At 69.6% G+C, this 11,011-nt stretch overlaps 2 protein-coding genes across 2 annotated transcripts; one reads left to right on the top strand and one right to left on the bottom strand.

Annotated features, from left to right (window-relative positions):
* Positions 1-479: 479 nt before the first annotated feature.
* On the bottom strand, positions 480-4,455 carry ARHGDIG (Rho GDP dissociation inhibitor gamma). The gene is given in 8 exon segments (XM_075718395.1): positions 480-679; positions 770-833; positions 1,454-1,530; positions 1,613-1,696; positions 2,697-2,879; positions 4,070-4,210; positions 4,213-4,248; positions 4,251-4,455. Coding segments are annotated over 8 exon segments (990 nt in total).
* A 753-nt stretch (positions 4,456-5,208) lies between these two features.
* On the top strand, positions 5,209-10,084 carry RGS11 (regulator of G protein signaling 11). Its single transcript, XM_075718697.1, has 17 exons — positions 5,209-5,268; positions 5,892-5,988; positions 6,344-6,394; positions 6,481-6,587; positions 6,666-6,717; positions 6,801-6,859; positions 7,046-7,122; positions 7,240-7,321; positions 7,487-7,555; positions 8,257-8,286; positions 8,371-8,432; positions 8,681-8,794; positions 8,915-9,030; positions 9,413-9,500; positions 9,602-9,740; positions 9,810-9,892; positions 9,964-10,084. The coding sequence occupies exons 1-17, from the start codon at positions 5,209-5,211 to the stop codon at positions 10,082-10,084; spliced, it is 1,407 nt and encodes a 468-aa protein (XP_075574812.1).
* The last annotated feature ends 927 nt before the right edge of the window (positions 10,085-11,011 follow it).

Here is an 11,011-nt window from a genome sequence, read left to right on the forward strand (position 1 = left end):
GCACCGCCGATAAGGCAGCCGGACCAGGTGGCTGTTTTCCAGCCGCCCATCCCCACAGTGGGACCCAGCCCTGTCAGCAGGATAGTGACAGGGAAAAGGGGGGACGGGCAGAAGTGATGGGGGCACGGACACACCAGTAAGAGACCAGTCTGTAGGGTTTAATGGCGATGGAAGAGCACAGCCTGCAACCGGGCGGGCAGCTGAGCACAGTGCCGCCACGGCAGGGTCATGGCCCCGGCCCCAGCAATGGGGACGCCGCAGGGACCAGGCGGACATCAGTATTTAAAAAAAAACAGCAATTAAAAATAACTTTGGTTGCGAAGACCACGACCGTGGGCACCTGCCCACTAAGGGACCCCCCACCACCACCCTTCACACGACCGGGGTGAGCGCAGCAGTGCTGGTGAGGTGTCCCCTGGGATGGCAGGCACCGCACCCCCGAGCTGGCGGGGGGGGAACTGGGGTGCGGGTGGCGGGGGTCAGTCCTCCCAGGCCTTCTTTATGCAGAGGCCCCACTCCCAGGAGAGATGCTCCGTCTTGTCATCATCAGTGACGAGGGAGCGGACGCGGTAGGAGCCCCGTGCCAGCCAGCCCCGCGGCGCCTCCTCCGCCGGTGTCACCACCTCGTACTCCTCAGCTCGCGGCGCGTAGCTGCCCACCATGAAGACGTCGCGGTCCACTGGGTGAGAAGGGGAGAAGGGGGATGGGTGAGCGGGGCCGGGGCAGCACAGCCCCCCCGCCACCACCCTGGCCCTCCAGCCCCACTCACCGGGCCGGCCCCGGCGGTAGGTGAGGTGCAGGCACCGCAGCCCGCAGACGATCTCCCTGTTCACCTGCGGGCAGAGGGCAGGAGCGCCATGGGTCCTCCCCATGGCTTGGTGCCCCCCACCCTGGGGACCCACCTCTAAAGCCCCATCCTGCACACCCCCCACGATCCAGCTGCTTGGGCAGGATTGGGCATTGAGCAGGATCAAGGGTGGCAGGGACCCCCAAGAGGGGCAAGGACCCCTGGAAGGGGCAGGGACCTCTGGGAAAGGCAGGGACCCAATGTGGCTGGAACCCCTGAGAGGAGCAGGGACCCAGGGGTGGCATGGACCTCCAAGAGCGGTAAGGACCCCGGGGTGGCAGGGACCCTGGGGTGTCAGTGATGCTGAGGGCAGCAAGGATTCCCAGGGTGGCAGGGACCCAGGAGGGCAGGGACCCCAGGGTGGGCCAGGACTCCCAGACGGGCACGGACCCCGAGTGTGAAGGGGGGGGGGCAAAGGTTCCAGGGCAGAAGGGACCCCAGGTGGCAGGGACCCTGGGGCAGCAGGGAACCCATGGGTGGCAGGAGAGACCCCGCAGGATAGGGACACATGGGAAAAGGGACCCATGGGGAGCAGGGACCCCAGGGTGTGAGGGTAGCAGGGCTGTGCCCAGCCAGTGGGCACAGGGCACCATGCGCCCGCCTCACCTTGAAGGACACCTTCACCCTGTAGTCCACCCCCTCCTTCAGCACGAAGGCCCGGCCCTGCAGCACCTCCAGGTCTCCTGCGTGGGGAGATGACCCATGAGCCTGGCACCCTTTCCTCCTCCCCCTCCTCCTCCTCCCATCAGTGCCCCCACTGCTCACCTGTCAAGTCCATGGTGATGGGCCCTGGCGCCTGTTCGCACATCAGGGTGAGCCTCGTCACCTGCACGTTAGGCACGCTGGCATCTAGGGACAAACGGCAGGGTGCAGACCTTACCCACCCACACCCAGCCCACCACCACCGGCACTTTGGGGCTGCCCACGCCCCCTAAACGGCATGAAGGGCCACAGTGCCCATGGTGGGGGTGATAGGAGCCGGCGAGCGCCTGGCAGCCCAGGCAGGGTGCAGGAGACCAGGGGCATCTCAGGCCAGCCCCAGCCTGAGCATCGACGCCTTTGGGGTAAGACCACATTTAAAAGGACCCAGCCACAGGTATCTCCCGGGGTGCAATGCTCCCTGGCTCGGGAGCGGGCCAAGGGTGGGTGGAGAGGAGGAGGCAGGCAAAGGATCTATCAAGGAGGGCACTGGCCTAACTGCACCTCAACAGCCCAACCTGCACCCCATCAGCAGGTTGCACCCCCACCAGCCCACTTGCACCCCATCAGTGTGCACACGTGCCATGCACGCCTCATGCACCCCACTGGTTTGCACCCACCTCACCAGCTTGCACACCATCCCCCCAAGCTGTCATGCACCCATCAGCCAGCACACCAGGGTGCTGGGCCCGTAGAGCACCCCAGCCTGGCCCAGGCCCCACAGACACCGAGGGCAGCACCAGCCTGGGGTGGCTGCTGTGGGTGTCATGGAGAGCGGGGGGCACCGTCTGGGCACCGACAGCTGTGCCACCCCGGGCCTCGGTGGCTGCTTGCTCAGTCTCTGTCATCCCAATGAATTTCCTGGTCCCTTGTAACCGTTCCTATGGAAACTGCAGCAGTGATCCCGTAACCAAGGCAACCGGGGTCCCCGGGCAGCCATGTCAGCAGGGGGATACCGGGGTCTCCGCGCAGGTGGGGGGCAGAGGCAACACCCACAGGCGATGCCAGCTGGGATGCGCCCTCCCTGCTGGGGATGCCCCACGGGTGCTGGGGACGCTTGAGCTCCTTGCACCTGCTGAGGGCTGCATCACCTGGCTGGGGTGCCGGGGTGCCAGGGTGCCCAGCCCCAGCGGGCAGCCCCCAGCCTTACCCACAGCAGCAGGGATGGCACCCAGCAGCGCCTGCTTGTACTTCCTCAGGCTCTCGTCCCCTGGGTCCAGCTCCTGGATCTCCTGCAGGCTCTTCTTCTCCGGTGTCTTGTATGCCAGGGCCACGTCGGCATCCTCCTCCTCCTCCAGCGACAGCGTCACCCCCTCCTTGTCAGCCATGATGTCTGCAGGGGACAGGCAGTGGGAGTCCCGCCGCCCCGGGGACACCCTGGGGGACACCCCCTGCCTTGTGACACAAAGGCACTGGTGGGCAGGGGGTGGCTGAGCTGGGACATGGCACGGACAGATGTGGGCAATCCTCCCGTGGGGCAGCCAAGTTGTCGCCCTGCTCAGGGACGTGGGGACACTGCCAGGCTCCGTGTCCCCAGAGGCCAGTGGCACAGCTGAGACCCGAGGCGTTGCCACCGGCTGCATTTCCGCACGGTCATGGAGCGAGACGAGATGGTGCCTACGTGGTGCGCACAGTCTGGGGGGTGTTTGCAGCCCACTGCGGCCCGCAGGCACCCTTTGTGCCCCATCACCTGGAGAGGTCCCTGTCACCACCCCGTGGCCCCCTCCAGCCCCGCTGGGCAGCCACCAGCCCCATCTCCCACCCCAAACCCAAACTGTCAGCGGCTGCAGGGAAAAAAGCACAGCTCTGGGGCAAAGAGCGGCTCCGGTGGGTGCCAGGCTGTGGGGGGCACAGGGACGGGTGATGTCCCCACGGCCACTGGCTCTGCCCTGCGCACTGCATCGCCCCCCCATGCCTGTTGCCCTTCTGACTGCAAGCGCTGTGCTCCCCAAGCCGCTGGAAACCCCGTCCCCGGGGACATGTGGGGTGCACAGCCCAGGGCAGGGGCCACCACGCTCAGCCCCCAGGCAGCAGGGCCAGCTGCGCCAGTCCCTGGGGCAGTGGCGGTGACCAGGGCGCAGAGCGATGGCCCTGCTGCACCTCCGGGCCCCCAGCAAAGGCAGAGGCCCTGCACCCCGGGGTGCCCGGCTGTCACGGCAGCGTGCAGCAGCCGGCCACGCTGGCTGCCAGCCCAGGGACGCGCTCGCCCAGCCCCGCACGGGTGGCAGGGTACAGGGCGGTGTGCGCCGGGTGCCCCAGGCCGGGCTGCGAGGTGGCGGGGGGGGGGGGGGGGAGGGGGGGCGGCTGGGTGGTCCCCCCCGTGCCCCGGGGCCTGGGGTGAGGCTCACTCCGGAGCGCACCTGGTGCCCGGGATGACGCTCACCTGCCGGGGCGCCGGGGCCGGGCTCCCCCCGGGGCGATGCCCACCCCACCCCCCCGCCCCCAGGCGATGCTCGCCCCCGGGGCACCCGGGCGACGGCCTCCCGCTGCGGGGCCGCGCTCCCCCGGCCCGCCGCCGCTCACCTCGGTAGCACAACGCCAGCCAGAGCAGCTCCAGCAGCTGCCCGCCGGCCTCGCACACATCCAGGCCGAGCATGGCCGGGCCGGGCCCGGCGCCCCCGGGGCCGGGCGGGGCGGCCGCTGCCGGGGCCCGGGGCGCGGCTCTGCCGCTGTCGGCGGCTCCGCCGGGGCCCGCGGCCGCGCTCCTCCCGCCCGCTGCCGCCGCGCTCGGCGGTGCCGGCTGCTCCGCTGCGCTCCCCGCCGCCGCGCTCCCCCGGCGCTCCCCGCTGCGCTCCCCGGCGCTGCCCGGCGGGGCGGCGGCGGCGGCTCCCGCAGACGCGGCGGCTCCGCTGCCCGCCCCCGCCCGCCCCCGCCCCTCGGCGCCGGGCGGCTCCAGCCCCGCCGCTCATGGGCGGCGAGACTGCAGTGAGCTCATCCGCCGTGCGCGCCCGCGCAGCGCCCGCCCGCGCTGCCCGCTCCCTGCCCGCACCCGGCAAGCACCCGGGCCGCGCTGCCCGCACCCTGCCCGCTCCTTGCCCGCAGCCTGCCAGCACCTCGTCCACCCTGCCTCTACCCCGAACGCGCTGTCTACACCCTGCCCGCACCCCGCCCGCACTTCACTCCGCACTGCCCACGCCCTGCCGGCACCCTGCATACACCCTGCCTGCACCCTGCCTGCACCCTGCATACACCCTGCCTGCACCCTGCATACACCCCGCATACACCCTGCCTGCACCCTGCCCACGCCCTGCCCGCACAGCCGTTCCAACAGCCACAGCCTTTCCCCCCCGCCCGCACCCGGCAGCCCACCGGCTCAGCCAGGGCACCCCCCGGGGCCCGGGGCCAGCCCCGCGCTCCCCCGAGCCGGCCGGCAGAGCCGCTGTCCCGGAGGCGCGGGCTGCGGGGGCCGGGTCCCGGCGGGGCCGGTCCGTGGGACCCGTGGGCAGGGCGAGGGCAGGTCCCGGGGCCGGGGGGCGCCGCGTTCCGGGGTGCCCGTCGGGGCGCCGGGCGCAGACGGCGGCAGTCGCGGGGGGGGAGGGAAGAGGGGAGGGGGGGGAGAGGGGCGCGGGGCGGGGCCGGGAGGGGCGGGGCCGGGGGGGCGTGGTCGGGCGGGGCTGGGGCGGGGCCGGGCGGAGCGGCGCGGCGCGGGGCGCGCGCCCGCGATGACCATCGGCGGCCCCCGCGGCCGGCACCCCCGCCTCCAGATGCCCTGTCTGCGCAAGGTGAGCCCCCACCGGCACCGGCACCGGCACCGGCACCGGCACCGGCACCGGCCACACGGGGAGCGGGCACCGCGCTGGACACCGCACCGCGCACCGCAGGCGGCACGGGCTGCGGGCACCGCGGTGCCCGGGCGCTGGCACCGTGGGGACCGGGTACCGAGGGGACCGGGTGCTGGGACCGTGGGGACCGGGTACCGGCACTGCGCTGGGCAACGCGGGCATCGGGGACCCGGCACCGGGCACCGCCGGCGGCACGGGCGTCAGGGTCGCCGGGGACCGGGTACCAGCACCACGCCGGGCACGGCGGGACAGCGGGCACCACGCCGGCACCGCCCCACAAGGGGACACCCACGGGCAGCGCCCCGGAGCTACGTGCTCAGCCCCTGCCCGGGGTACTGCCACAGCCCCGGCAAGAGCTCGCTCCCCAAAACCAGGGCTGGGTGCCCGCACCTCCAGCATCGCACGCTCGCTTGGCTGCTGGGTGCCCCAGCTCTGGCTGCGGGGTGCCAGGCTGTCCCCGGGCCGAGCACGGGGTGCCCTGGGTTGGGGCGGGGGGAGTCAGGCTGTGCCCAGGCCCGGTGCCCCCAGCCAGGGGCTGAGCATGGCAGGCGCTTGCCCGGCAGATGGAGCGGATGATCGTCAGCATGCAGGACCCTGACATGGGCATCAAGATGAGGAACCAGCGCCTGCTCATCACCGTCATCCCCCATGCCATGACAGGTGGGTCCCCGCAGCTGGGCACCCTGTGAGGCACATGGGGTGTGGGGGAGGCATGTGGGTGCTGTCCGGGTAGCCCTGGCACTGCACCCAGCACCCAGCCCCGTGGCACCCCACGCCACTCGCCTCCCTGCACCCGTGGGTGCTCAGCACTGCAGCTGGGATCAATTATGCATCGGCTGAGCGGGGCGGGCGCTCGCTGGGGCGGGCGGCCCAGCATGTCCTTGGCAGGGGCCCCGTCACCCTGCGTGACCCCCTGGGCATCCACTGCATCGTGCTGGGGTGCCCCAGCCCAGGAACCTCCCCATGCCCGATCCGGGGGACCCTGTTGCACTCTGCTAACTGCCTTGGTCCCCAGGGAATGACATCGTGGAGTGGCTCATCCAGAAGTACGGCATCTCCGAGGAGGGTGAGTGCCCCGGCATGGGCAGCTGGCACTGCTGGGGCAACCGGGACTGCCGAGCCCCTGTGCAGCCTCCGCTCCCGCTCCCCCAGAGTCGCTGCACCTTGGCAACCTCATCGTGAAGCATGGATACATCTACCCCCTCAAAGACCCCCGCAGCCTGGTGCTGCGGGCAGACGAGTCGCCCTACCGCTTCCAGGTATGGCCCCGCCAGCAGTGCGGGCACTGCGGCACCCCAGGGCGCTGCACCTCAGCCTTTTCCCCCCTCCCCCTGCAGACCCCCTATTTCTGGACCAGCACCAAGTGGCCGGCCACGGAGCTGGACTACGGTAGGTGCCACTGTGCCACTGGCACCGCTGCAGGCTGCAGCCCCTTCCTGGCTCCCCCTGAGGTGCCACCACTCCTCTCACAGCCATTTACCTGGCCAAGAAGAACATCCGCAAGCAGGGTGACCTGATCGAGCATGAGAAGGTGAGTGGTGCCCTCCTCCCACCTGTGATGAGCTGGGGGGGTCTCAGATCAGCAAGGAGCAGGGGCTCACCCACAGGGTGGCACCGGCTCTGCCTGTGCTGGAGCAGCCACAGGACCCAGAGCCAGGCATGGGGATGGGTGTCGCGCTGTGCCCACGGGGATGACACCACTGTTGCCGTTCCCCAGGACAGCTACAACCTCCTGCACAAGCGGATCAACCACACGTGGGACTTCGTGGTGATGCAGGCACGGGAGCAGCTCCGGTGAGTACGGACATGGCCTGGCACCGCTGCACCCTGGGGAGCCACTGGGGACAGAGCACCCTTGGGTGCTGGGGCAGGCAGGGTGCCAACGCCTCCCCACTGCCTTTGCACGGGCAGGGCAGCCAAGCAGCGGCGGAAGGGTGACCGCATCGTCATCGACTGCCAGGAGCAGGCGTACTGGCTCGTCAACCGGCCACCGGTGAGGATGGGGCAGGGGTGGGCAGGGGGTGTCAGGCTGGTGGGTGCAGCCCTGGGCAGGCAGGGAGGGCCAGGGCACTGGCACCACACACGACCCCGGCCCGGGGAGCAGGGCTGGGGGGCACAGGGGTTCCTGCCAGCACCTGGCCCGATGCTCTCATTGCAGCCAGGAGCCCCCAACGTGCTGGAGCAGGGCCCGGCGCGCAGGAACTGCCACACCACCCGCGTCCAGCTGGTGAGTGGGGGGGACGGGCACCCCGGAGCTGCTGGCAGGCGTAGGGCGCAGCCACCCACCTGTGCCAGGGTGCTGAGCTGAGCAACCCCAGTGGGTGCCTGGTTGTCCTACCCCAGGCTGTGCCCACATTTGGGGGTGGGGGGAACCCCAGCTCTGCTAACATCCATGTGTCCAGCCTGTCCCCCTGCCTCAGCTGACCCAGGGGCAGGGGAGTGTGGTCCCCATGTGTTTGCCCGTGCACCTGCCACCCCTCCGTGCCAGCACCCCAGTACCCATGGGGTGGCCACACTGCTAGGAGTCCTGGCACCCTGGGGTGCGACAGCCCCTGCCAGGCCCTTCCCCATGTCGTGACCCCACTAACACTGCCCCAGCCCCCCCGCCCAGCCCATCCTCACTAACCACCTGCTTTCTCTTCTCTGCGCCATGTGCTGTGTCCTCTGCCCACGTAAGTGTCACTAACCCATGGCCGGTGCCATGCTGGGGTGGGGGTCAATGCTGGGGTTCACTTCACAGGCTGTGCCAGCTGAGCCAGGAGGGGTGTAGGGATGAGGCTGGAGGCCATGTGGACGGGCCACGGGGTGCCAGGGCGAGGAGGGGGTCTGGGTGCCTGGGTCCTTGCCCAGGGTGGCACCGGGCAGGGCTGGTGGGCACGATGTCCCAGCCTCGCCATGCCCTCACCCAGCCCCGTGCGTCTCTTGCAGACCAAGAACATGGATTACTACAAGAGGGAGGTGAGTGGGGTGAGGGGCGGGGGCAGCTCCCGGGGGGCATGGGCTGCCAAGCACACCTGACATCTCCCCTGCGGCCGGCCCCAGATCGAGTACTGCAGAAAGGCCATGGCCAGGACCAGGGTGAAGTCCTCCATCTGCCTTGAGGGGTGAGTGGCCGGCGGCTGCCCCAGCCACGGGCAGGGTCCCCGTCAGCACGATGGGGCACCAGCATCCCTGCGGCTGGCTGCTGGCACCGCAGCGCGTGTGCTGCTGTCGCCCTCGGCAGAGAGCACAGCCGAGGCTCCGTGGTCATCACAGAGCCCGAGCATGTCCCTGCCATGTCCCCATGGTGGCTGGGGCTGGTGGCAGCAGTGGAATGGTGGCCCTGGCCGCCTCTAGCCACCACTCCTGGCAGGTACATCAAGTTCAATGAGCAGTACGTGCCCCACGACCCCATCATGTCTGGCTGCCTGCCCAGCAACCCCTGGATCACAGATGACACCACGTACTGGACCATGAATGCCCCCACGTAAGCCCATGCAGGGGGCTGCCAGCATCCCCACCCCCCCCCCAATACCCCAACCTGCAGGACAGGGTGCTGCAGCCATGGGCTGCCTGCTGCCAGCCCCAATGCCGGTGTCACCCTCAGGGTGCCGACCCCCACGAAGCTGCGTGTGGAGCGCTGGGGCTTCAACTTCAGTGAGCTCCTCACTGACCCCCTGGGCCGGGCACAGCTCCTTGACTTCCTCAAGAAGGAGTTCAGTGGTGAGTGGCCCCAACCCCACACCCCCTGACTCATTGTCCCATACCAGCAGCCCCAAACTCACCATTCCACCCCAGCACCTCCCAGACTCACCAGCCTGTCCCAGTGCCTCCAGAACCACCACCATGTCCCAGTACCGCCTAATCCACTGCCTTGTCCTGGCATCCCCAAACACACCACTGCATCCCAGCACCTCTTGCCTGAGCTATCTTGGCAGCCCCCTGACCCACCACCACATCCTTGCTTCCCTGGACCCACCACCTCATGTTGCACCAGCTGGCTTCATCCCAGGGGGTTTGGCCCCACAGTTGGCTGGGCCGTGGACCCAGCAGTGATGGCCTGGGGGCTACGTCCCCATCTCCAACACTGTGTCCCCCTCCCCAGCTGAGAACCTGAGCTTCTGGGAAGCGTGTGAGGAACTGCGCTACGGGGAGCAGTCCCGCATCCCTGAGATTGTGGATTCCATCTACCAGTGAGTGCCAGCACGGCAAGGGTTTTGGCGGGGGGCCAGGCCATCATGGTGCTACGTCCCACTGTGGGTCCAGGTGCTCACCACAGGCTGCGACTCCCCAGGCAGTTCCTGGCTCCTGGGGCCACGCGCTGGGTGAACATTGACAGCAAGACCATGGAGCGGACGCTGGAGGGCATCAAGACGCCCCACCGCTATGTGATGGATGACGCCCAGATGCACATCTACATGCTGATGAAGAAGGTGGGTGAGGGCAGGGCTGGGCAGGGCAGGGCAGGGTTGGGCAGGAGCCTGATGCCTCTGCTCACCCAGGACTCCTACCCGCGGTTCCTCAAGTCGGAGCTCTACAGGAACCTCCTGGCCGAGGCTGTCATCCCCCCAGAGACCAAGAAGCGGTGAGGGCAGGGGCTGCACCCCTGGGGTGCTGGGGTGGTCCCCACCGGCGCTGACCCCTTTCTGCCCACAGAATCTTCCCCTTCATGCGCAAGCAGCGGCACTCCAGCCCCAGCCCGGCCCTGCTCCTGCCCGCAGGTGACACTGAGGAGAGGAGCCCCGCAGCTGCCCCCGTCCCTGAGGAGGAGAGCTGAGGGCCCCGGCAGACACGGGAGCCCCCCGCCTGGTGCCCTCCAGCTCAGCCGCAGCCCCCCGCCCAGCACACCCCGGCCCCGCCGCAGGACCCTGCCGGCAGTAGCACTGAAGGAGAGAAGCCATATGCCCCACTGGCAGCCCCCACCCCGGGCCAGGCTGGCCCTGCTGCATCCCCTGCTCACGGCCCCGCACCCTCCTTTCCTTCGGGGAGCCCACACCCAGCTGGCCTGGTGCAGGGCCACCCCCTCCCCCTGCCCCCCCGGGCACAAGCCACGGAGACAATAAAGCCCCCATGGGGAAACGCTGTGGCTCCTGTGGTTTTCAGGGAGGGGTGACCAGGGGGGTGGCTGTGGGGTGGGGGGTGCATAGGGTGGTGGCCACCCCTCCTGGCTGGACTTGTGCTCCCCTGGGCTGGCAGCAACCCCTGCCCCTGCCTGCAGCACCCAGCAAGGGTGCAGACCCCGGGGGGGGGGGGGGGGGGAACCAGGCCCCCCAGGCACATGTGCCCATGGTGCAGCCACCACCCACAGCTCTGCTTGCTCCGAGGGGCAAAAATAGACCCCACTGGCAGCCCCAGCTGCCCTCATGGCATGGCCAAGCTGGCACTCGGCCCCTGCAGCCACTGGTGCACCCACATACAGCCCCCAGGGAAGACGGAGGACAAAAAGGCCTTTTGAACCGCGCCAGAGGTGCCTCGGGCCAGCAAACCCGGGCTGCGAGGGCCCCGCGGGCTGGCAGCTGAGCTGCTCTCCCTGCCCATTAATCTGAGCAGAGGCCGAGGATCTGGCAGCAGGATTATTCTTTTCCCTGGAGCCAAGCCCCAGCTGCAGGGGATTAATGCTGGCGGTTATATAAAGGAGAGGGGGGCTGGTGCCCGCCAGCGCTCAGCCTCGGACCCCAGCCCACCCTGCATGTACTCAGGGACT

The sequence above is a fragment of the Pelecanus crispus genome, chromosome 11, assembly GCF_030463565.1.
Source record: "Pelecanus crispus isolate bPelCri1 chromosome 11, bPelCri1.pri, whole genome shotgun sequence".
In the NCBI taxonomy this organism is placed as follows: domain Eukaryota; kingdom Metazoa; phylum Chordata; class Aves; order Pelecaniformes; family Pelecanidae; genus Pelecanus; species Pelecanus crispus.